Below are 23,526 nucleotides of genomic sequence, written 5' to 3' on the forward strand. Positions count from 1 at the left end.
ATAATCACCGGAGATACATGAGCTCAATTCTATGACTCTGGACGCCCATGCCCAGGATGCTTGTCCTCAACGTCCCTCACATTCTTCCCGTCTGTATTCATTGAGCATAATCTAAGGGCCGCTAGATACTGCTCGTAATTGAATTCATCTTCGCAAGACAGGCCAGTATGGAGGTTCACGAAAATATAGCCCAGCCATCGTCATCAATCGGAATGGAGTCACCTACACTTGCACCGAATCCTCCGGTACAGGATCATACGACAACCTCAACGGGGACCACCGCCTCTCCCAGTCTCACGTTCAAAGGCGACCTCATCATTCTGCCAAACCCTCTAGCCCGCATCAGCCCTACGTGTGCATCAATCGCGGACCCAAGCCAACACACCCTCCACCTCTTCGCCGACGCCTCGTTCCCCGGACACAACTGGCACAAGGGCCCCTCGACGCCGTCCGCGCCAGCAGGCGCCGCCGTCTTCTGGAAGCCGTGGCCGTGTATAGACCCCGCCGACCCGTGGCACTCCCGCGCATTCCAGATCCTCGCATGCCACAACCCCTGCCAAGCAGAACTCTTCGCCGTCGTCGCGGCGCTCGAGACGGCGACGCTGCTGGCCCACCTGATGCCGGACCTGAGATGGGTGACGGTCTTTTCCGACTGTCAAGACGTCATGAACACGCTCGCCGCAGCGGAGGGTTCGTACCCCAGCGCCTTGGACCCCCTCGTCAAACGCGCCTTTGAGGCGTGCGGCTCTCTGCGGGATAAGAGGAATATCGGGGTCGCTGTGTGCTGGTGTCCCGGCCACGTCGGTATCCTTGGCAACGAAAAGGCCGACGAGCTCTCCAAGGAAACCCGACGGTACAACTTTAGGCATTTGGTCCCGGAAGAGCAGCCCACGCGCGTGAGCGGGTATGAGATTCCGTCCAAGTATCTCGAGAGGGCGCGCCGCGGGCACTGGTGGAAGGATGAGGCTGACTTTGAGTGGACGGCGAATATGCCTCGCAAGCGGTTTTATCCGGTGGCTGCCAGTAGAGAGTGCGACGAGGAGGCCTGCGAAGAGGCAGACGACGAAGAGGCATCTGATGAAGCTTACGAAGATGAGGACTACGACGACGAAACTTGCGATGCTGAAAACTACGATTATGAAAACTACGATTACGAAGAATACGATTATGACGCCGACGACGAGTTCTCCGACGGCGAGACATCTTCACGCACGCTCTCGCTGTGCAGCTACTCGTCAGCCACGCAAAGCCAAACAAGAAAGCGCAAGCATTCGGCGCCAGGCCTACTAGAGTATCCCTGCAAGAAACAAAGGACAGGCCGACCCGAGCACGGCACCAAGCAGTCGAGGACACTGGAAGGGACTCGAACTCCAGTCTGAGGTCGCTCGTCATACTCTCAGAAGTTGGCGGTAGTACCAAGAAGCACACTGTTATTGGTCTCACCTTGTGGAAATCTCCACAGCTTTTGAAACCTCCACAACTGAGAACCCCCCAGCTAGTCGCTCCGTTAGCAGACGTATCGATATGTGTTGACATGTAAGCCTCGAGCCCAATTGGTACGTGGCAGACAGACTCACTCTGTAGATAGGTAAAGAGCAGTAGCAGGATACATGTCACGTCCCATGCCGGCAAGGATCTTTGGTGAGGAGCTTCGCCATCCTAGGCCCAGATTCGGGCGAAGATCGCAGCACCCAGACTGATCGATAGAAAAATACATCACCAGGGCTCGCAACTCACTTGGTAACAATATTAAAAAAGCCATCGTCATCAAAATGATTCTTTTGGAGAGTCTATAATCCTGGCCCCATGTAGTGAATATGCAGAGACCACATGCGCCGTCCGCCCAGATACAGCCAGCCCGCCCAATGCTAAATGGAAATCCTTCACCAACGTCGGGCCATGCTGTGTGTGGCACGACACCCTTTTCGATTGCTCACAAAAAAACAACACCGCTTTTTCTTTGTTTCAGCCAGGCCCGTTTTCGGCTCGTAAAACTCCAACCATATCTAACTGTGAGGGGGAGGGGGGGAATCGGCTCACACAACCCGCGCGCCAGCAGTGTCCCTTGTATCGTCGTGTCTATAATTACAGTTAAGAAAAGAAGACGGAGACTGCCTACAGTGGCAGCCCGCAGTCGATCATTAGCAGGGTGCTCTGCCTATTTACGCCGCCTCGTCTTGGGAGCGGGCGCGGGCTCGGGCGACGGCTCCACGGCCTGTCGCTTCTTGGCCGTCTGCTTCTTTGGTCTCGGAGGCGGCGGCGGCTCCGAGTGGAGATGGCCGAGCTCCTCCATGGCCGTGGAATTCTCCCACGCGAGGCAGCGGTAGTTTGTGGGTTCGGGCGTCGGCTCGTGCTGACGGCCTCTGGTGCTCATGCGCTTCGAGTCGCGCCTCTTGCCCTTCTTCTCCTTCTCTTCCTTTTCCTTCTCCTCCTCCTGCTGTTGCTGCTCCTCGGGCTCCGCGGCGGCGAGGTATGTCTTGCGGTTCTCCATGTGCTGAACAATCTTGTCCCGGAACGCCACGATCTCTTTCCGAAGTCGCAACTCGTTGAAGCCCCGCGGATCCAGCCACTTGAGGAGCTCATCGACCTGCTCCGGCTCGCTATAGTAGCCCCACTGATGGGCGTTGAAGACGCTGGTGGGGCCCTCTTCCAACTTCTTCCGCTCCGGCACCGTCATAGAAAACTTGGTTTGGTACTCGGCCTGGTACTCGGGGTCGGTGTCAATGTACCCTTGGCGCTCCAGCTCGTCGGGGCCTTGCACCCATATGCAACCGTTGGCGTACTCGGCGGCAGCGGTTGAGCTATCCGGGAGCCCCCCGTACGGCATGCCGTTGCGTTCGAACCAGTAGTACCGGTTCCAGAATCGGTCCTTACCCAAAACACGGGTCCGGCCACAGTCGGCTTCGCGGAGGTCGTTGTCGATCACGGCGATCTCGTCTTCGCACTTTTTGATAAAGTCCTCCTTCTTCTGGATATCCTTGAGGACCTTAAGGAACTGCTTCGACTGCTTGGGTGCCTTTGCGGCTTCGGCGGCCTTTTCTTTCCGCTCGAGCTCCTCCTTACGCTTGCGTTGCCTCTCCGCGGCGCGGTCGTTGGCACGGCGGAAGTTCCTGCGGGGTGCTCCCTCCTCGTCAGAGTCGGCCACTTCGTCCTCGGCGTCGGCGGCGTCAGCTGCCGACTCGTCTGCGTCCGTCATCTTGACATCCTCGTCTGCCTTTGGCTCGGGAGGCGGCGACGGCGGCATGTTGTCGGGGAGCATCATCTTGCGCTGGTCGTTGAGAGCACGCAGTTCCTCGATGCTGTTGGGGGGTCAGTAATGCCTTCACCAAAACGTCTAGTGTCACCTACGCCTGCTTCCTCTGCCGCTGCCAGTCAATTTTTTCCTTGCGGAAAGCCGTCATTTGCTCGCTGCATTCTTCCATGTAGGTACGCATCGCTTTGGTCTGCGTTGTGAGCATGCAGATGATCTGCAGCGCCTGAACACGGTAGTTGACGTCGAGTCGAGCATAGTGCTCCTGCACCGTCTCTTGGGTAGGGTCCTCGTCGGGGGGACATAGCTGGGCGAGCAAATCCTCGCACTGCTCCTCCATCCTCTCATTTTTGGAGAGCTGGTGCAGCAGACCGACGACGATTCTCTCCCAGCCGCCGTTTTGGAACTTGCGTTTCCTGAGCTCCTCAATCCAGTCGTACTCTTCAAGGAGGTCCTCGGCGCGGTGCTTGATCTCGGGCTCCGCATTCTGGCTTTCCTTTTCCGCTGCCCTCGCCTCGGCCAGCAGCCTCTCGGCCTCGGCTTTGGCGAGACTGCTTCGTGTGGCTCTTGCAGGCGGCCGATCGGTTTCCGGGGTCGGCTCCTTGGTCTCCTCCTCATCCTCGTCTTCCTCAGAGTCCTCCTCTTCGTCCTCTAGCTCGGGCAGCTGGACGTTCACCTTGCCGCCGTCTGCCTCGGCACTCACAATCTGCTTGAGCACCGCACAGTGGATTTCCTCAAACAGCTGGACCTTGGTCTCCTCTGATGCTACAGACATGGCCTCCACAAAGTCGTCAAACGTAAACGAGTCGAGCTTGAAAATTTCGCAGTACACATTCAGGGTGTCCCACGTCTCCAAGAATGAGCCAATCGACTTCATCGACAGCTTGTCGCGTATGCTGGCGTTGCCATTCACGGCCACATCGGAGGCAGTCGGGGGGTCGTTGCAGAGGAACGCCAGTGCGGGTCTGACGACGCCCTCTCTCAGAGGCACCTGGAGATCCTCAATGGGGTACTTTGGCGGTGGCGGCGGCGGCGGTGGCTCGGGCGCAGTCATGGAGTGCGGTAGCGGTTGATTCCGGAAGTTGAGCGGCAGCTGGAAGGGGTTCTTGTGCGGCGGGGCGTGGAAGATGCCGGCCTCGGAGGCCATGTTTGGCGAGCCATTCTGGCCTTGAGGGAACTCTGGCGATTGATGCTTGCCCTTTTGGCCCTTGAATGCGGGCTTCAGCTCGGGTAGCCGCGTAGGGCCGTTCTGGATGGCGCCGTTGACGCCGTTGGTGCCGTTGCCGTCCTGCGTCGGAGTCTGGCTGGCGCGCTTCTGGGCCTGCAGCTGCTTCCTCTCCATCAACTTGGTATCGTAGCGTAGGTGAGGCGGGACCCGGGAATCGATGTGGTACTGTGCCGCCACATCGTGCTTCACGAGCCACGGCGCTCCGTTCCATGCCTCACGCGTCACCGTCTTCTTGATGAAGGAGCGCAGAACCGACTTTGTAAATATTTTGCGATCGCGGAAAATATGGTCATCGTCGACCACGGCCTCGATCCCGGGGCGTTCCTCCAAGCTGACCGTATAGCGTGTGTAGGGGGCGGTCTGGGTGCCGTCTGGCAAAATCTTGCCGCCGAACCGGGTCTTTTCTCGCACGACGCCCTGCAATCTCTCGCTCTCCGCCGTGCTGACGGTCACGGCCTCGCCCGGGTAGTAGTCGGCTCTAAACTCGTCAAACACCAAGTCGACAAGCGCATCGATTCGGGACACCGTTTGGAATTGGACGCGACGCAGGACGGGGCCCTTGAGAGCTTCGGGAAACGCTTGTTCCACCTCCTCGGCACCGGCGAGCTATTGCCATGTCAGCAGGTTTGCGCGGTAGTGGAAGATGGCGGGACGCACTTCGCTCTTGAGTGCTTCGAAAAAAGTCAGGCCTGAGTGTCCTGTGATCTGGCAGATGAAGCGCCGCTACGCGCTGGGGTTAGTCTTGGCCCGTAGCCCCACCTGGCCTGGGACGTACCTGTTTGTAGAAATCCATTCTTCACCGCATTAGCTGAAGCCGAAAAGGAAACAAAAAAGTGACGACAAAAAAAGCTCACCTGGTAAGATAATCCTCATATTGGGCAAAGACCTCGCCGGTCTGTGGGATATGCCAGACCTGAGAGCCTGCATCAGTATTCGTCGCATTATTTGTGAATGTCACTCTGCGAACCTCTGAATTATCATCCTTGACGTCCTTGGGGGCTAGAAACTGCACCGGTTTACGCTTGAAGAGAACCTATACCTCCAGTCAGCGATCTGCGATCCCGGAGAGCGCGTCGGGAGGCCGTACCATGTTGGCGGTTGGCTACAATGGCATGGCCCAAGATTCGAGGATCCGATTGCGCGGTGGGGCTGAAATCCAGCCAACCTTGTCTTCAACCGTACAAGTGGTCCTATAAAACCTCGAGGACCATTTGCTGGGCAAAGGAAACGCGTTGTGGCGGTCTGGCGGGTGTGTTGTGGTCGCGGCCGGAGCGAGCGGAGGCGCGGTCGTGGGTGTTGGGCAGGGGGAGGACGGGTCGGCGGGTGCACTTACACGCGAGACTCGCGGGGGACGCGGTGCGGCTCGCAGATGACGTGTCGGAGATGGCTGTATAAATGACGGTATCGATGGTTCGTGGTTGTGGTCGCGGGTTGGTGAGAAAACGCGCAGCCTGCGAGTCGTGGGTGAAACGACGGGGGAAAAAAACAAAAGGTGGGAAAGGAAGTGGTGAGCCTTGGGGGGGGAGGAGGAAAGGAAAGGGAAAAAGAGAAGAAGGGCGCCAGTGAAAAGCGGTCCTGGCCCGCTTGGCCCGTTCGGCCCACGGTGCCTCCGCATCCCATCTCCCAGGCGCCTGCGCACCAGGCCTCCTTACCCTCCTCCACCCGCCACGACTCCGTCCGCCTCGGGAATCCCACAACCGCGTCGGCCACCCGCGAATTTGTACTCGTTGGGCTCGCCATGGCTGGGGCTTTCGATTGAGCACTCAACTAGCCATGGACACCACGATTTGGTCGATTAATGCCGTGATATATCTTGCACGTCTTCCGGTCCTGGCGGGTAGCCTAATTTTCGTTAATTGCCTCCTCGGGGCCAGCTCCGGATGAGCACCGTTCTACCACCACATGACATATAAACGCGATTCAACGTTCCAATACAAACTGTTACATTGTTATGGACTCGTCTACATAATTACAGGTGTGACCGATACGCAGCGCGGCCTGTCGGTCATGATATCAACGCCGGGATGGTCCGCCGTGGCCGCTCCGGGCCTCCGGGCTCCGTGTAAGTGATTTTGGCGCAATTGCCTTGTACCACAGTCAATCACTCAAATTCCGATAGTGCATCGCCCAAACTGTGCACGACAAGTGTCTGTTTTGTTCTTTGGCTTGTTCGTGGTATACAATGGGTTGTGTCCAAATGGCCCACGACCCCCGGTCCCCCTGCTCAGCCGTTAGCTCCAAAATGGTAGTTTCCCTCCTGGCAAGGTACTTGTAGTGGAGCCGGTGCTGCTGTCAGCCTCCAGGCACGTGAGACGCAAGTTTTCATTGGCTCCCGCCAGCTAGGCCCCCACAGGACCAAGCGTCTCTTTTAGACCTCCGGCAACTCAATGGCACTGGCACGCAAGAGTTTCACCGTATTTGTCTCGACTATAATTCTATGCCTACCTAAGGTAGCAATACCTACATTTTATGACGTGAAATAGACAACCATGAATCCGATCCAGCTACCAACCACGCCTACAGCGCAGTATGAGCTGGTGAACATGAGTGGCAGGAACTCGTATCGCTTCCCAAACACAACTTGGTGGAGCAGCGAGCAGTAGAAAATCAGCGGGATGCTGACGGCAATGTACAACGTGCTGAACCGGTCCAGCAAGAAGAACCTCGCTTTGCGCGAAGCCGGAGCCAAGCGGTCGAACACCATGAGGAACAACACCAGCCAGAAGATGGTGTACACCGTCTTGATTGGAAACTCGGCCGAGGTGAAGAGCAGGGGAAAGAGAGATACGTGGCCGGCAACCGCCAGCGGCCGGAACGCGCCAAGGTAACGACGATCCTTGAGAGCGATCAGGCTGAAGGGAATGATGACCAAGAGAATGGCCTTTTCATGCACATGCCATCCGAAAAGGAACGAAGCATAGCCGCAGAGCGTTACCGCCCCGATGAAGGCATCCCATGTGGGGGGTGCTTGGAAGAAGAGCTTGATCAATGGCAGCACCTGAAAGAAGAGCGTTAGAGCGAAGCAGGTCCGCGGGGTGATCTCTGGCAAGACGGCAAAGGCCGTGTCTCCGACGAGTCCTCTGGTGACGCTGTTGATTGCTTCGGCCTTGACCGGCAGGTTGAGGCGGGGTGCGGCTGTAACGTGTCAGTCTATTGCGTGATTAGTTCTGTGGTGATCAAACGTACCATAGATCAGAACGCGATCGGCAAACGAGTAGAGCGCCCAGATATTGGGAGCCCAGTAGGCGTGGCAGAGGCCGCGCGAGAAGGGAAACAGTCGGCTCATCATCTGGGGGATTTGTTCCAGGGCGGCAAACGGGCCAAAAGCAGCACCAAAGATGGCTGCAATGCCGCCGCCCAGCTTGACGCAGTTGAAGAACTGAATCCTAAAGATGGACTTGGGCGAGAGGCAGTATGCGCGCAGCAAGAACACAAAGTAGGCTGGCGCCAGGTACAGGTAGATGTGCTTCATGCACAACAACGCAGCAAAGACCAATCCGCTGCCCAGCAAGCCCGACTTGGATCTGGCCAGCACGAGTGACAGGATGAGCACACCGTACATGGCACCGTTGTACTGGAAGTGAATGTGGTCAATGATGAGGAGACCGGGCGACAACAGGATGGAGATGGCGGCAGCTTGGGCAGCCCGTCTCGTGGGACCGGTGGCAGAGTCGATGAACCTGGACCTTAGCTTACAGTCAATGCGGCGGTTACACAAGCAAACTTACCGCTGCAGCGCGTAAACGAGAACCAGCTCAGAAATAATGACGGTCCATCGCTGGAAGTAGACCGTCTGCCAGCTATCGTATTCCAGGTTGTAAAGCTTGAGCATGGCCGGGTCGACGAGCTTGGCGACCTGGGACATGGCCCACTCAAAGTAGGCGAAGAAGGGAGGGTAGTCGAGGGTCCATTCTGACGTTTTCTCGTAGTACCATTCTGATATCGGGAGGCTGTTGGTGATGGCGAGCCAGTTGCGGTGGACTTCGAAATCGGTGGATTTGCTGCGCGACGTGTCAGCTGGAGTCTTTCGAGCTGGAGGGGAAGCAACCACATACTAGGCCGGGAAGAGGAGGACTTTGAGTGCGCCGGCGACGAGGGCACACTGCGTGAGGGTTGGATACGATTCGGCCATTGTGGCGCGTTCGAGAACCGGTCAGTAGGTAATCCGCATTGATCTGGGCGGTGCCGTGAGAGCTTCACTGGAGTGGTCAGTGGTCGGGAGGTGGGAGGAATTTCGGCCACCTTGGTCGGTGTCGTCAGGGGTCCTGCTCAATGGGAAGGAGCTGCAGCTTGGGGGGTTTTTTTTTCTTGAGAAGGGGCCATGGGCAGGGATTGACGCTGGGCCCGTGCGATATCGCGGTGAAACCACAGTTGCCGTCTTTTGGAGACGCGACGGGACTCTCTAACGATACGTACTCCCTTACCCCATACAAGCCACATATTCAAAGCCACAATGACAATGGCAAAGAAGCTCCCCGCCACGTCTGGAAGGAACCGAGCAGAAAGTGTCTTTCTTTTCCAGAATCCCTTTTGCATTCCAGCTCGGGCCATGCAACTTCAGGTTGGTGGACCAGGATCCCTTTATTTTCGCCAGTGTCTCCAGCAAAAGCTCTTGGGCACGCTCTGAGACAGCGAAACGGAATCCAAGCTCGTGGTTTGGAGTTCATCATCACGAGACTTCACGACCTGAGAGACATTGAGATGATGCAGAGGGATACCATCGGCCTGCCGCTAGAGCTAATTTGATTGCAGTGCAATTGACTTTCCTCAAGATTCCAACGTTCATAACGCTAACACGCCCCGTCCAAAAAGGGCAGCCCAGGAGCTTATCCGCATAACTGGCTGTTACTGCTGCTGCTGCTGCTGCTGTCTTGAACGCTTTTTAGTGCCAACCTGTCCTCAACCCACAGACACACACCATCAACCCCTGCTTGGGAGTTTCTCGACTGGGCGGGTTTCCAACCACATTGTTCCCCTGCTTTTCTGGATCCCATCGTCGTCTGCACTTTTTTCATTTTTTCTTACATTCTGCCCGCATTGCAGGACCTTGCATTCCTGTATTTTAATATACAATTGATCGTCCTCGTGGGCATACGGCCGGCTTCGTTGTTGCACTTGATACCCCCCATCTCCACACACACTAGGTAGCTCCCGCGCTGCCTCGAACCACCCACGATGCGTGTGTCGCAAGCTCCCCTGAGCTCGACGCTCGCCCTCTTGCTCGGTGCAAGCTTCACACAAGCTCAATACCTCATCAACGAGCTCAGCTTTGGCTACTCTGGCAGGTAGGACTGCAAACAACCCACCCCCCTTGGCGCCACCGAGGCTCAGCTAACCTCAACAGCATATCACCAAACAATGACGGCCACGTCCCCAACTTTGTCCTCCAGGGACAACCGAACCAGCCCGAGATCCTCTCCAACAAGATCATCCTGACACCGGTGGCGCCTGGCAACCAGCGCGGCTCCATCTGGAGCACCCAGAAGGTGATGCACCAGAACTTCATCGCCGATATTGACTTCCGAGCCAACGGCCCCGAGCGCGCCGGCGGCAACCTCAACATCTGGCTTACCAACGGCGGCTCTGCCGACGTCGGCATGAGCTCCGCATACACGGCCGGACGCTTCGACGGTCTCGTCCTCGTCGTCGACGGCTACGGCGGCACCGGCGGTATGGTGCGCGGCTTCCTCAACGACCGGTCCACCGACTACAAGGCCCAGAGCGACATTAGCCCCCTTGCCTTTGGCCACTGCCAGTACCACTACCGCAACCTTGGCCGTCCCAGCCAGATCAAGCTGCGCCAGACCGACCGCGCCTTCAAGGTCGAGATTGACGGCCGTCTGTGCTTCGAGAGCGACAAGGTCAAGATCCCCACGGGCTACACCTTTGGTCTGACGGCCGCGAGCGCCGACAACCCAGACTCGTTTGAGATTTTCAAGATGGTCGTCATGTCCGATAGCCTCCACGCCGGGGAGCAGCAGCAGCAGAATCAGGGGCAGCAGCAACAGCAACAGCAGCAACAGCAGCAGCAACAGCAGGCACACGAGCAAAAGGCCAACCACGGCCAGCCCAGCAACCCGCGCAGCGGCAACGACGAGCCCATTGACCTCAATGCCATCCCCGACTCCAACGCCGACACAATCACCTCGTCCAAGGCGCAGTTCGCCGACCTGCACAACCGCCTGCAGTCCGTCAACCACATCCTCGGCACAATCTTCAGCGCCGTCAACAAGTTCGGGCAGCAGGCCGAGAACCGCCACGCCGAGACGTCGCAGTTGCTCGACTCGCTCCGCACCGAGCTGCGCAAGCTCGAAAAGATCAACGACCTCGAGGGTCGCATCAACGGCCTCGAGCGCGAGATCCGCGCAATGCGCACCGACCTGAACCTCCAGATGAAGAGCACGGAGCACTCCCTCAAGGGCTACATGGAGGGCCACCACGCCACCCTCTCGTCCAACATTGTCAAGGCCGCCCCCGGTCACGGCAAGCTGATTGCCGTCATTGTCGGGTCCCAGGTCGTCCTCGCCGTCGGATACCTGCTGTACAAGAGGAGAAAGAACTCGATGCCCAAGAAGTACCTGTAAATGGACGTGAGAGGGGTGACGGAAGGTCGCAGACGGCGCGGAGATGCCGTTTGGTACGTGTCGTTGGCTTGCTACGGCTGTGGTGGTCTCGCAGCATCATGACGATGGCCGGTGGTAGTCAGATGATTCGCACTTTACCCTCACTTGTATAAGAAGTGATGACATGAACGACGGAATATACGCAGAGGCCGTGGCCGGCGGCACTAGACGAGGTGGTGATGGGATGAAGTAAAGATACATAAATATCGAAGCGAAAATGTCTAGAGTTCAACATATGGTCTCGGTCGTTGCAGTGGAATCGTGCCTGCTGATGAGATGGACAAATGGGTTCTCTAGGATGAGTTTGATGCCCGTGATTCGTATGGTCAGTCAATGGACATGAAGACATCCACAAGGCTTCCAAGCCCAGGTTCCTCATCTGCTGCATTCCCAGGGGGAGGCTATATCGGTAATAAGTCCGCCCTCGCAAACGTCGGCATGGCAAACGTATGCTGGCCCCACGCCCCTCCCTGGACTCCTCTCTAGCCCTGTTGACGATACCAATAATTGTGTTCAATGTTCCCTGTTCGTCATCCTCCACATGTCTGAGACGTTTGAATAAGCTGAAAGGAGAATATGCTGCTGTTTATTTTCCCTCCAGACAAGGAGACAAAACATGGGATTTACTTACATCCTCCAAATATAGACGAGCTTCATGTTCCAAGGGCGTATCAAAAAAAAAAAAAAAAAAAAAAAAGAGGGGAGAGTCTTCGACTCCCAGAGAGCCTACGGCGTCTACACTTGACGCGAACCCCCCCTTTTCATTGAGCCCGCGAAACTCTAACAATCTTAATGATAGCATGATTTCCCAGCTACCGCCAAGGAACCGGACAGATGTACACGAGAACACCGTCGCGCATGTACACATTACTATCTCTATCTACCAAAAAAAAAACCTACTTCAACGCTCCCAGCAAAACCAATCAAAAAAAATCAACCCTTCTTCATCATCGTCATCATCATCACCTCTCACTCCCCAAAAGGCATCTCACGCCTTGCCGTTGATAACACGCAACAGCTCCTCCCCCTTGGGCGCCCCCGTAGACAGGTTCTCGTACCCGTCGTCCGTGACCAGAATGTCGTCCTCGATACGCACGCCGCCGACGCGGTAGTACCGCTCCAGCACCGCCTTGTTGATGAAGCGGGCGTGGCGCGGGTTGCTGAGGAAGTAGCCCTCAATGTACTCTCTGCAAAAGTAGCTGTGTTTCGTTTGACTAATTAGCAAACGTTCCCGACGTTCTCAGACCACACCTCATCTACAAGTCTGGGTAGGCTGAGTTATTCTCGATCCAGAGGGGGGAAGACACTCACATTCCGGGCTCCACCGTCACGATCATGTTCTTGCGCAGGTACTGCCGTCCCCGATACGGCGGCGGCACCGAAGCAGCAGCAGCAGCAGCAGCACCGCCAACACCGGCACCGATGCCTGCCTGCGCCATGGCACTCATCATCTCGGGCGTGATGACCTCCCTCTTGCCGACCCGCCCGCCCGTTCCCTTGTTCAGCAGCAGCAGCCTCTCGCGCCCAGAGACGTCGTGCACCTCCAGCCCGACGTGGTGTCCCAGCCCGTGCGGGAAGAAGGCCGCGACGGTGCCCGCATCCCACACCTCGGCCGGGTCCCCTCGGAGGACGCCCAGCTTCAGCAGGCCTTCCTGCGCGACCCGGCTCGCGTGGACGTGCAGGTCGAAAAACAGCGTCCCGGGACGGATGCGCGCGATGCACTCGTCCTGCATCCTCGCCACGACGTCGTACACGGCCCGGCTCTCGGTCGAGAAGCGCCCGGAAATGGGCAGCGTGCGGGTGATGTCGCTCGCGTAGCAGTGCCACTCGCAGCCGGCGTCGAACACGACAACCTCGCGGCCCTCGAGCGGCTCGTCGTTGGCGTCGTAGTGCAGCGTGCTCGCGTTCTTGCCGCTGCCGGCAATGATGGCGTACGACTGCTCCCGGGCGCCCTCGGTGGTGCACCACGCCTGGAAAATGGCCTCAATCTCGCTCTCGTTGCCCAGCTTCAGCAGCCTCTCGGCGACTTTGCGGTGGGCCGCCGCCGACACGGCCGCGGCTTTGCGGATCATGGCGACCTCGTACTCCGTCTTGACGACGCGGGCCTGGTCCGCAGCCGGCTGCAGCGAGGTGGTGTCGACGCGCACCTCGGCGGCCGTCTGGAGCAGGTCGCCGTGCAGCAGCGGCGGCACCTGGTCGGCGTGGAGGACGTAGAGCGTCGAACCGGGCGTCAGATGGCGGTACAGAAACTTATTGAGCTGCGTCGTGTAGCGCACGTCGTCGACGTCGAGCTGCTTGAGGCATTCCGAAATACCCGGCGTCGAGCCGAACCAGAGGACCTGGCGCGGCTCGACATAGGGGATCCAGAGAATCAAGCGGTCCGACGCCAGCTCGTAGGTCACGGCGCAGTCGGCAAAGTTGGCGCCGCTCAGGTAGTAGAAGCTATTCGCTTGTCAGTACCTGGAGCAGATGTTCAGGGGGCAGTCTGCCATGGGGGGAGACATACTATCGCCGCTGGCGAAAGGTCGGACCCATGTCCGAGTCCTCATAGCTGCGGCTTGGCTCACCGGGCAGGAAAACGAGGCCATCGCTGGCGTTGAGCTCCGCGGCGACCTTGCGGGCGTGGAGTTTAGCTTTTACACAAGATCAGCATCCCCCATGGACAAGACGGACACCACGCCCACGACAGTCGCAGAACGGGTACAGTAGACGACTAGACTCTTTACGAGGCGACGCCATCCAGGTCTTGTCAAGGTCCCAGCGACGCTTGTCACCGTGACCTGACAGAACAGTGCGTGAATGGTAGCAGGGCGCGGGAAGCGTACCGGGAAACTTGGTCGGGATAGGCGCAACCGACACAACCGACTCAACCGGCTCAGCCGACGTCTTGACCTCAATGGACCTTTATTGGCGGCGAAACACGGGTCAGCCAAAAGCGAACATTGGGAGACCAAGATAGAATACGGGGCCCAAGGAAGAGGAAACAAGGACGCTGACGCGCAATGCGACTCCACCTACAGAGCATCAAACTCATCCACCACAACTACATCGTGATCAATGGCGCTCTCCATGGTTCGGGTCACGTTGAGGGGTGTGTGAGTGTGTGTGTGGGCGATAGGTATTGTTGTCCGGACTTGTCAATAATCGAGGGAGAGGGGCAAGGAGGGGGGGGGGGGGGAGCGGTCTGACGTTGCCTCGCAGTATGGTCTTGTTGTTTCTCTTGTCGATTTGGGGATCTTGAACAAGCAAACCCGTGTGTACCTTCTGCACGCAAGGTAAAGTGTAAGGTACAGACAGTAGTTTGATGGTATGTCGTCTGCGGCTAAGAAACGCACGGATTACGAGACACGCCAATTGGAGAACTGTGGCTCGAAATGGGGGTGGCGCTTGCGTGGCGTGGCGGGTTCTTCTACACTTGTTAGTGACAAGGCACGTAGGCCAAGGCTTCTTTTCAATCCAAAGAGATGGGCCAGCGGTTCACGGGTACCTTGACAACTTGAGTGGTTGGTTCCCCAATGCGCGAAATGCAAATGTTTGTTCGGTTGGAAACGGGGGTGTGCTTCTGCAAAGGCGGACAAGAGGTGAGAGAGAGACAGAGGTTTCAACGTCCGGTGGCCGGGCTTTCGTCTGTCTAGCGCAAGGAGGCTCCGCTTGCTTCGGTGCCTCCGAAGGATGCCATGAGAGCTTACGGGTCACCGCAGGGCAACAACAAGTAACTGGATCTATCGGGTAAAGAGAGAGGGGAGACCTGACAAACGGTTATCCCATGATAGGGCGGGCACGAGCTAGCCTGCTACTACCTTACTCCGTACTAGTCCCGCGTTTCCCCTTCGCTGCGCGAGCATACCTACAGGCTACCGCACTGTCCAAGGAATGGAGAAAGTCTACCTTCAGGGACGCCCGACCATTCTCGTACCGTGTACGGCTAGAAGCCCTCTGTCGGTGCCGAAACGGCGTATCTTGGAAGGGTAGGTGAGAGGCAAAGACCCAGCGGTTCCTGCGCCCCGCAGTGAGACTCTGATAAGGATTTAGCGGAGATATCCCGTCTTTGGGCCACCTCACCTCACGATCCTAAGCCCTGTTTGCTTCGCTACTATACTAGCGTCCCGTCGGCCTCCAATGTGGTCCGTGGAGACGGACGCTGGTGTTTTTTTTGGTTCCTAATGGAATGACATCCATCTACGGTCTACCTATGGATAGAGGCATCATGAAAGGAATTACCAAAAAAACACAGCCGCGATCCAGTTACCTCGCAGACAAGTCCTCATTCGGCTTGGTTCGTGCCTGCTGACGGCCCCCATTAGCATCGGTCTCCCGAGCGGGCCCCTGGTCGACCCCAACGGTGAAATGTACTCCGTATGGATACCCACCAAACGGTCCCCTTCACGATCCCTACCTCAGTCCAAGGTACCGTGCCAGTCGGGATCATACTGTACACGCCCACCTCACCTCACCGTCATCGCTCTCTCTCACAACCAACACGAACATACCTCACCGGGTAGAATACCACGAAATATCCAGCACCATACCTTTCCATCAATCAATTCCAGAGCCCTTTCGTACACCAGCACACCTCATCCAACCAATTGGGACCTTGGACATTGAGCCCGTTCCAAGGTAGTAACCGGGGGTTAGGTAGGGAGGAACTGTCTCTCGCATCAGCCCCGTCCGCCAACCGGAACAAGGTGGAGGAGGGGTACCTACCTTCACATTTGTGCAGAAAAAACAATCGTCACCCTTTCACGTCCAGGAATAATACCTAGGGACCTACCTAGCCTTAGGTCCATAAGGTAGCTTGGCATATTGGGGAGAGCTTACGCCGCGACGCCTCCGCACCGCCGTCCATCGCGCCACGCCTTACGGGATACGGATACTATTCGGCCTGCAAGCCTGCTGCGATGCAAATGCAGATGCGCCTGCAATGCCCTGCACTCCATTCAATGGCGGCTTCACGGCTGCACCCTTACCCTCGCCCCCCTCGGGGGCCGTTTGTGTCGCAAGTGGGTTGGTTGTTCCGTCCCTGGGCTTGGGGGCGTGTGTCGCACTTTTGTCACTCGTTTATCCCGTACCCCACACATTGTCACCACATCTGCAACCCCGTCTTGGTAATTCCATGTCCCATTGTAACGTATGCTAGCTGTAATGACAACTACATACAACTGCTGTGTGAGTGTGCCTACACGCTCTCCTGCGTGTATGCCTCGGGGGCCGTCTCTTTGACCACCCTGAATCCCAAAATCCAGGCTCGTGTGAGCCTCTTCACCAATCCAGACATCCCTTGGTGATGATGCCATGCAAACTTGATCAAATCCATATCAAGTATGACCGGAACGCCTAGATCGATACGGCCGTGTGTCTCCTTTCCCCTCTGGTTCAAAATTCCTCTCTCTCTGTGTAAAAAGTCCCCGCCCAAAATAGATCGCACCCTGAACTAGCAGGGCTCCAAATAAATGCTGGGTATCACTAGAAGCGAAATGGTTGCCTATAGGCCCTGATATCCGTTCCTACCGAGCATGCCTGCCCAGTTGCTTTGGTAGCCAGTCTCTGCGAGCATTCTCTCGAGCTCCGCGGGCCGCTGCTGCATGTGCGCTCGTCGTGCCTGTTCGATCCGAGCCGCGTCCGGCATGCCAGAGTAGCCCGAGTGCTGCTGGTATATGCTCGATAGGTCGTAGCTAGACTGGTGGTGTGAATGTTGCTGCTGCTGGCTCTGTCCTTGCAGATAGTACGCGGGAGATTGGCCGAGGAGCTGGGTATCAATGTCGTCGAATGCGCCGGGCATCATGAACGTCTCCTGCGGGCCGCTGACGTTGTTCGTCCCGGGCTTCTGGTATCCCAGTTCCATCATCGGTTGGTTGGGGTAGGCAAACGGATCCTCTGACGGGAACATGAGCGAGTCGAGTTTGCTGATATGGTTCATGTTGTGCGGCGGCGGGAATCCTTGTGGCGGGCGCTGCGTTGAGCTGGCCGACGTGCTCACCGAATCCGGCGTCGCCCGTGACGACATGTCCATCCCGAGGAGGTCCTGGATGTTGCTCGCCAGGGACGGGTCCTGGTATCCTGCCTCGGAGATGGGCACGCCGTCAAAAGACGCACGAAGCGGTACCTGCGCCATCCTTCCGTGCGCCATCACCACGCTCGATGGTCGGCTCAATTCCTCGGAGCGGCGCTGACCCATGCCCGGCTGCAGGGCCGGGTGCCCGTGAACCGGCATCGAGCTGGCCTTTGGCCCAGGTGCCGAACGCTTCTTAGTAGGGATTGGCCGGGTCTTGGCCTCTTGGAGTCTCTCCGGCAGTTGTTCAAACAAAACCTACCCCAGTTAGTATACTCGCCAGCTAGGACCTTGGAGAGAGACTTACGTTGAGGGCCTCTGTGACCCTGTCGGCCGCCTGGCTCTTGGATTGCAGCTTCGAGACCATGTCTCTGCCTGCAATGGCATCTTCCAATACCTCTGCCGATCCAATCTTTTCTGGGTTCTCAATCGAGTAAAAGACGAGGGAGAGGATGGCAAAGAATTCGGTAAACAGCATAAACCAGTACGGACCGGCCAGCACGTTTTGCTTGCGGATCTCAATGCCAATGTGCACAATGTTGCGCGACACGCTGATGCAGGCTGCGGCGCAGGCGTACGAGAGCTCGTCAATGTTCTTGCCCATACTGAGGCGAGGGGAGACGTAGTGCAGAAACGGGCGGTAGAGGACCAGTTGGACGTGTGCGTAGGCAAACCGCAGCAAATGGCGCACCCTAGACATATGTTAGCCTGGATCAACTGTAATGTGGTGTCAAGAAACGCACCGAATAACCTCCACGGGGCCGTCTGGTCTCGGCCTCCACTGCGCAGGCAGGACTTCGTACCACTCTTGCAACTCGGCCTCGATCCTCTTAATGTTGGCGTAGCTGATGAGGTACGTCGCTCCCGGCTTGTCGCCCTTCATTACACTCTGGCCGAGCCCCTTCAAGGGGTAGACAAACTTGAGGATCTTGGCCAAGATCTCCATCAGGCGGGTGTGGGCGTTGAAAGCCTCAAAAAAGGAGAAGGTGCCCGGCGGTGGCGTCAGGATGCCGTCGTTTGTTATGTACTCATCGTCAATCTCGCTGGGGTACGGCTGGTCAATGTCGTCGGCGTTGAGCATCAGCGGGAACCCGAGCATGGCCGAGACGTAGATATCCATTTGCCGGATAACCCAGAATACTCGCTTCCGCACCTCCTGCTCAATGATGGAAATCTTCTCGTGCTTCAAGTACCTGTGCAGACCTATGCGCAGGGCCGAACGAAGGGCGATTCCAACAAACGCGTAGCAGCCGCTCAGGTTCGAGGTGGCTTGCAGGAAAAGAATCATAAAGAGCAGGGCTTGCAGCGAGGTCAGGTCTCGGCACTCTGTAATGTCCTGCAAGATGCGCCTCGCGGTATCGTAATACTTCATTCTGCGGCATGTTAGTACGGTCCGGGACAGGCTTCCGGGGTTCATACCCTTCGTCGACGGACTCCTTGTAGGCCACGGGGGGCGCATTCTCGTCTAGGTTTCTGTACATGCAGCCCAGGGCCATGACGGCGTAAAGGAGGCCCAGGAACTTGTGTTCTTCCTTGGTGTAGTCGTCGTATGGCTTCTCGTAGATTCGGTCAAACATTTGGTAAAAGGTCGGTACGTGGACGATGCGGATCAGACACGTCGCGCAGTTGAGCGACAGGTAGCAGAGGCTCTTGGCCACGTCTTTCGGGGGGAGCTCCGGAGCGGTGGACATTGTCGAGTCGAACGGGGAGCTGGCTGCGGATGCTGGCGAGTCCAGGTTGATGAGGCCCGCGGGTCTGTCTGGCCGTGGGAGGAAGGGCACCTTTGTGACGGGGCCCATCATGCCTCGAAAGTGCTCCTTCATGCGTCGCAAGAAGACGGCACCGGACGAGACGCCGTGAAAGTCCCAGCCGCCCTTGTCGTCGAGGTCCAGCTGGCCAATGGACTCGATCATGGACAGAAGCTGGGGATCCTCCTTCTCGGGAGCTACAAAGGGGTCGTGCCTGAGCTTGGCACTCTGGATCCTGCTGTGCTCTCTGTTGCGGAACTCTTGCTGGACGGCCGGATCCAGCGTCGGATCAGCCAAGTCGACGTCTGGAATAAACTTGCGCAAAAGAGTCTCTGCGCGCTGCAGGCGGCTCTCCAACGCCTCAATGTACTGGGGCGCAGGGTTCCTCCGCCGATTGGAGGGCTTGTCATAAGTACATTCTGCGGAAATTAGTCTTTTGCACCGAGACAACAGCATCGAGGAAGGAGGCTCACCGTAGCTATAGACTGAGCAATGGGTGCAAGGCTGCTTGCCATCGCACTTGATTTTCTTGCGCCTGCACTCGTCGCACGCTCTGGTGACACGGCGACGCTTCTGCACAGGGGCGTTGGATCCAGCTTCGCCGGGCTTTTCGTCCATGTCTGAGCCAGAATGGGCACTTCCACTTGGAGAAGGCGGCTCCTTGACTGGCCAGCCATTGGCAGAAGGGGCTGCGGACTCGTTGTCTGACATGTTGCCAGAAGCGTGGGAGTCTGGAGGTGAGTTGTTGCTGTTGTTGTTGGTTGCGGCCTTGGCAGGCTGAGATGGAGGGCTCATTTTGGCAGTCGACAAAACAGGTCGCCCGTTGGAGCTGTCCTGGGGTAAGCTTCAGGAAGCTGACAATAGTTGCTGTAAGGTAGATGTTGGTGTTGGTTGTGGTTGTGGTGGTGGTGAGCACCCGGTTCTCGGTGTAAGTGCAGTTATGGAGGACGAGCTCTTTGCATATTTGATAGTACAAGGGTCGTGGTCCGATAAGCCAACCCAATCGCTAGGAACGGCTTTCGGACTGATCAAGTCTTGAACATGAGAAGAACGAAACGTGTGCCAAGACTTCGCGGGGGATGGAAGGAAGATAAGTTTAAACAAAAACGGGAAGACCAGAGAGGAGCCGGGGGATCTTTTGCCTCTTTGCTGGGCTCGTCTGGGCAGGCCGCAGCTGGGGGGGTGGAAGGGCCCTTGTTTAAGGCCGAGCAGGGTGCGGTACGAAGCAGCGGTGCAGCAGCGGTGCAGGGCCGCAGACAGAAAGAGGAAGAAGGTGTGTGAGAGGCCAGGGCAGGTGTGTAAGTCGCGCGGAAAGCTGAGCGCGAGGAATAGGATGGATTACGTAGCGGGTAGGTAGCGTCTCGGCCGGGGTTGGTTGAGACAGCAGAGTACACGACTCGAGGGTATGGAGAATATGGTCCCGCACGGTGTAAGGTAGTCCCGCAGTCCCAAGTCCCAGTAGCGCGGTCGAAAGATACGTATTCCACACACGGGGCAGGACGCAGGACGTGGACCACGATCTGGCGGGCAGGCGGGTAGGCCCCTGGTTGTGACGATGGTGCTGGATGGGTGGTGGATGGTTGATGGTGCTTCTTCTTCTTCATGGTAGAGGAGGGGGTGTCTCTAGGTCACCCAAGTGAAGTCGCGGATAGGGTCAACAAGAGAGGGAACGGAGACAATACGAAACCGTCGCAAAGGGGGATGGGGAAGCTAAGACGAAAAGGCGATAGGAATCGGTACGAGGATGAGGTGGTGGTGGTGGAGGCCGAGGGGGAAGAGGAGGGGGAAAGGAAGACTCAAGAGAGAGAGGCATGTACACTATCCGTGGGAAGTACTCCGTACATGGACGATGAACAGGGGCGATCATAAGGCAAACCAAGTAGGCAGGCCAATAAGCCAAGATGGATTAAGGTAAGGCGAGCAGAACAACAAGAGAGAGAGAGAGAGAGAGAGAGAGAGAGAGCAGCACAACTGCAGCAGTAGCAACAACACAAAGTTCGCAACAGCATGGCTTGGGATGGCTTGGTAGCCTTGGGGGGTGGGCGGAAGCATCAGAGGGACAAGACTTGGAGAGACTGAGAACTGCACCAAGAAAGGGCCCGCCGACGGGGGACCGGGAGGGGGGGGGGCGTATTGGCAGGGGAGATGGATCATGGAAGGTACAGTATGATGGCAGAAGATGGACGGCAGTCATTCTTGGGTCTACCATCTGTGACAGGCAGTGAGAGTTGCTGTAATGGGTAGAGCAACTCCGCGGAAGGTACCTTCTACTGAATGGAATCCATTGCCTATCTACCCACCTTAGTACGCAATTAGGATATGAGTAGTTGACTACGGATACCTTGGACGACAGAGCGTGTAAGAGGTGCTGTGGTTGCTCTTCGTCCGCATGTACCTTTCCGCTGGGAGGAGTGGGAGGAACGAGGATGCTGCAGCAAATGTGCGGAAAGCCAAGACGAAACAAAAACGGACGAAGAAGAGCTCAGGGTTGTGAGATTGGCGGCTGCCTTGCCTGCATGCGACAGCGACAGCGACATTTTGACTTTGGCCTCTTCAGGAGGGCATCCTGTCCTGATAGGTAGCACTTGCTCATTCAATGGGCAGTCGAGGCAGTGAAAATCAATGGTCTGAACAACTGGGCAGTAACTAACTCCCAGTCTCGATTCTCGGCTCTCGCTTCTGTCGGGATTGGTGGTGACTTGAGCGCCGCGTTCCAAGGGCCAGGCTTGTTCCCGTGTTAAAAGCGCCCGTTCTAGTGGACAGCCCAATGACGAGATCCGAGTTCGCTGGGGCTTCTATCTTAAGCAACTCGGGCTAGGCAATCTTGAGTTAAAAGACGCCGGGCCACTAGTATGTGGTATCCGGTGCGTGCCATCTGTAATCAGAATGGGAAGGGTTCTTTTGCAAGAGACTCCGAACGGGACTAGGTGCTGGGCTTCTGATTGTGTTGTGAATAGAGGGTTGCGGTGGGCAAAGCATGTCATTGATGATGGCGACATATCTCTGAGGATATTCTATGGTCTGTACGGATACCGCGCGCGAAGACCACTATGTGAGCACCGAGCTCGCGCAACTGTCTCCAGTCGGCGAGTAATCAGAATATGTGCGGTAGATAGGAACAGAGTGATAGTACTGCGTGTACGGGGCGAGCGAGCGAGTCGAGTCCCTACCCGGCCCCGGTTGATTTGCTCAAAAAAGGAATTGAAAAGGGAACAGGGCGGAGTTCCTTCGGGAAAGGAATGCAGCCCAGTTTTTTTGCTCAAATGGAGATGCGTCTGGAACCGATGAGAGGGACGTGAGAATGGGCCAGTTTCCACTTGGTCGAACCGATGGTGCTACTGCATAGAATCTATATGTCAGTCAGTTGCAACTCGCAAGGCCATGCATGCTTTGCGTAGTTGGTGTTGGAGTCTTGGTATGTTGAAGAGGGGGGATGGAATACTTCGCAGAGAGAGAAGGTAAAAAAAAAAAAAAAAAACCTATGCGGCGCCAGCGGCGTTCGTGCATGCGTTTGGATGCAGGGTGGAACCGGGGGTACGTATGCCTTTTTACCCTTTGTGTATTTTCGTTGTCTTCAAAATCTTGCCCAAGACCAACCGTTGGCTTGGATTTCCGTGCCATTCGGTCCCGTACCGCAATTGCAGACCGCCACGGAATGAATCATCCCGCCCGGCCTCGTCCGGTAGATCCATCGCTTCCAGCCTCCAAGTCTGACGGTCCACCACCTGCCGCCGGTACGTGGCCGTCGTGCCCGTTCGTGCCCGTTGTGACCACAGCGTAGGCCAAGTCTTCGTAGCTGCTTGAAGACGTGGAGGTTTCAATAGACAAGGGCGCTTTGTCTTGCCTTGCCAGTCAATACTCGGTAGACCACTTCAATTGCCTGTCTTCTTCCCCCCCCCCCCCCTCCCACGAGGGTCAGTAGCTGGAACGGGGGTGAAATTAAAGTCAGGCTCTCATCTCAGTCAACGCTGACTTATTGAACTCACACGCCAGGCCCGGGTTCTCAGTTGACGGAACACGCGGGATGCTATTGGTTCGGAGGCGCTTCCCAGGAGACCCCAGTTTGAGCTTCGACGGGGAGGACCCCCCTTATGCACTGCGGACATAGCTGCATCTAGTCCAGTCCAATGATCAATCCAGCGCGCAAAGGGAAGGGAAAAAAGAAGCTTGAGAGCCCGAGTTGTCAACAACCGCCAACCCCTACACCTGGGAGTTTGTCAGTGCTAAGGCTCATCGAAACAGTCGGTCCCGCGAGTTGGCGGAGGACGCTTCCAAGCAGGCGCTGGCACGCAGGTTCGGTTTCCAACATGTCGGGGCAAAGCCTGCTGGCTCAAACCGTCCGTGGATCTGCTAACGAGCCCGCCGCCCCGTCACCCGCGAGCCTTTCAGCCTTTAGTCCATCCCATACCATCGCATGAGAATGGCGGCGGTAGGTATGGTTACGGAGCTCAGTCATTTTGGGCAAGTGGTCCAGTCATGTCCTCTGATGGTTCGACGACAGTATCAATCTGCGATTGCCTTTTCATCTGCGACTAGTGCCCCTCCCTCGGTCCCCACTCGTAACCCGAACAGCACGCCGCAATCTTCCCGAGGTCGGGATCGAGGGTCCAATGCCTCGTTTGTGTCTG

The 23,526-nt window shown here is 57.0% G+C and overlaps 7 protein-coding genes across 7 annotated transcripts; 3 read left to right on the forward strand and 4 right to left on the reverse strand.

Annotated features, from left to right (window-relative positions):
- Positions 1 to 212: 212 nt before the first annotated feature.
- On the forward strand, positions 213 to 1,379 carry CTAM01_05744 (uncharacterized protein; the record flags this gene model as incomplete). Its single annotated transcript, XM_060521774.1, has 1 exon — positions 213 to 1,379. One exon carries the CDS (start codon positions 213 to 215, stop codon positions 1,377 to 1,379), a length of 1,167 nt encoding a protein of 388 aa, XP_060383443.1.
- Positions 1,380 to 2,158: 779 nt separating this feature from the next.
- CTAM01_05745 (uncharacterized protein) lies at positions 2,159 to 6,218 on the reverse strand (the record flags this gene model as incomplete). The annotated part of the gene is made up of 7 exons (XM_060521775.1): positions 2,159 to 3,299; positions 3,349 to 5,084; positions 5,136 to 5,201; positions 5,254 to 5,272; positions 5,333 to 5,511; positions 5,687 to 5,929; positions 6,081 to 6,218. 7 exons carry the CDS (start codon positions 6,216 to 6,218, stop codon positions 2,159 to 2,161), a joined length of 3,522 nt encoding a protein of 1,173 aa, XP_060383444.1.
- Positions 6,219 to 6,945: 727 nt separating this feature from the next.
- CTAM01_05746 (dolichyl pyrophosphate Glc1Man9GlcNAc2 alpha-1,3-glucosyltransferase) lies at positions 6,946 to 8,610 on the reverse strand (the record flags this gene model as incomplete). The annotated part of the gene is made up of 4 exons (XM_060521776.1): positions 6,946 to 7,613; positions 7,665 to 8,158; positions 8,207 to 8,479; positions 8,534 to 8,610. The coding sequence occupies 4 exons, from the start codon at positions 8,608 to 8,610 to the stop codon at positions 6,946 to 6,948; spliced, it is 1,512 nt and encodes a 503-aa protein (XP_060383445.1).
- Positions 8,611 to 9,653: 1,043 nt separating this feature from the next.
- Positions 9,654 to 11,062, forward strand: CTAM01_05747 (legume-like lectin family protein; the record flags this gene model as incomplete). Its single annotated transcript, XM_060521777.1, has 2 exons — positions 9,654 to 9,763; positions 9,823 to 11,062. The coding sequence occupies 2 exons, from the start codon at positions 9,654 to 9,656 to the stop codon at positions 11,060 to 11,062; spliced, it is 1,350 nt and encodes a 449-aa protein (XP_060383446.1).
- A 1,027-nt stretch (positions 11,063 to 12,089) lies between these two features.
- CTAM01_05748 (metallopeptidase family M24) lies at positions 12,090 to 14,172 on the reverse strand (the record flags this gene model as incomplete). The annotated part of the gene is made up of 5 exons (XM_060521778.1): positions 12,090 to 12,300; positions 12,413 to 13,543; positions 13,608 to 13,734; positions 13,828 to 14,003; positions 14,120 to 14,172. 5 exons carry the CDS (start codon positions 14,170 to 14,172, stop codon positions 12,090 to 12,092), a joined length of 1,698 nt encoding a protein of 565 aa, XP_060383447.1.
- A 2,411-nt stretch (positions 14,173 to 16,583) lies between these two features.
- CTAM01_05749 (fungal specific transcription factor) lies at positions 16,584 to 19,693 on the reverse strand (the record flags this gene model as incomplete). The annotated part of the gene is made up of 5 exons (XM_060521779.1): positions 16,584 to 17,408; positions 17,458 to 17,842; positions 17,894 to 18,523; positions 18,570 to 19,317; positions 19,372 to 19,693. 5 exons carry the CDS (start codon positions 19,691 to 19,693, stop codon positions 16,584 to 16,586), a joined length of 2,910 nt encoding a protein of 969 aa, XP_060383448.1.
- Positions 19,694 to 22,379: 2,686 nt separating this feature from the next.
- Positions 22,380 to 22,679, forward strand: CTAM01_05750 (uncharacterized protein; the record flags this gene model as incomplete). Its single annotated transcript, XM_060521780.1, has 1 exon — positions 22,380 to 22,679. The coding sequence occupies one exon, from the start codon at positions 22,380 to 22,382 to the stop codon at positions 22,677 to 22,679; it is 300 nt and encodes a 99-aa protein (XP_060383449.1).
- Positions 22,680 to 23,526: the final 847 nt, after the last annotated feature.

Source organism: Colletotrichum tamarilloi (assembly GCF_030869305.1).
Source record: "Colletotrichum tamarilloi strain Tom-12 chromosome Unknown Scaffold_15.1, whole genome shotgun sequence".
NCBI lineage: Eukaryota > Fungi > Ascomycota > Sordariomycetes > Glomerellales > Glomerellaceae > Colletotrichum > Colletotrichum tamarilloi.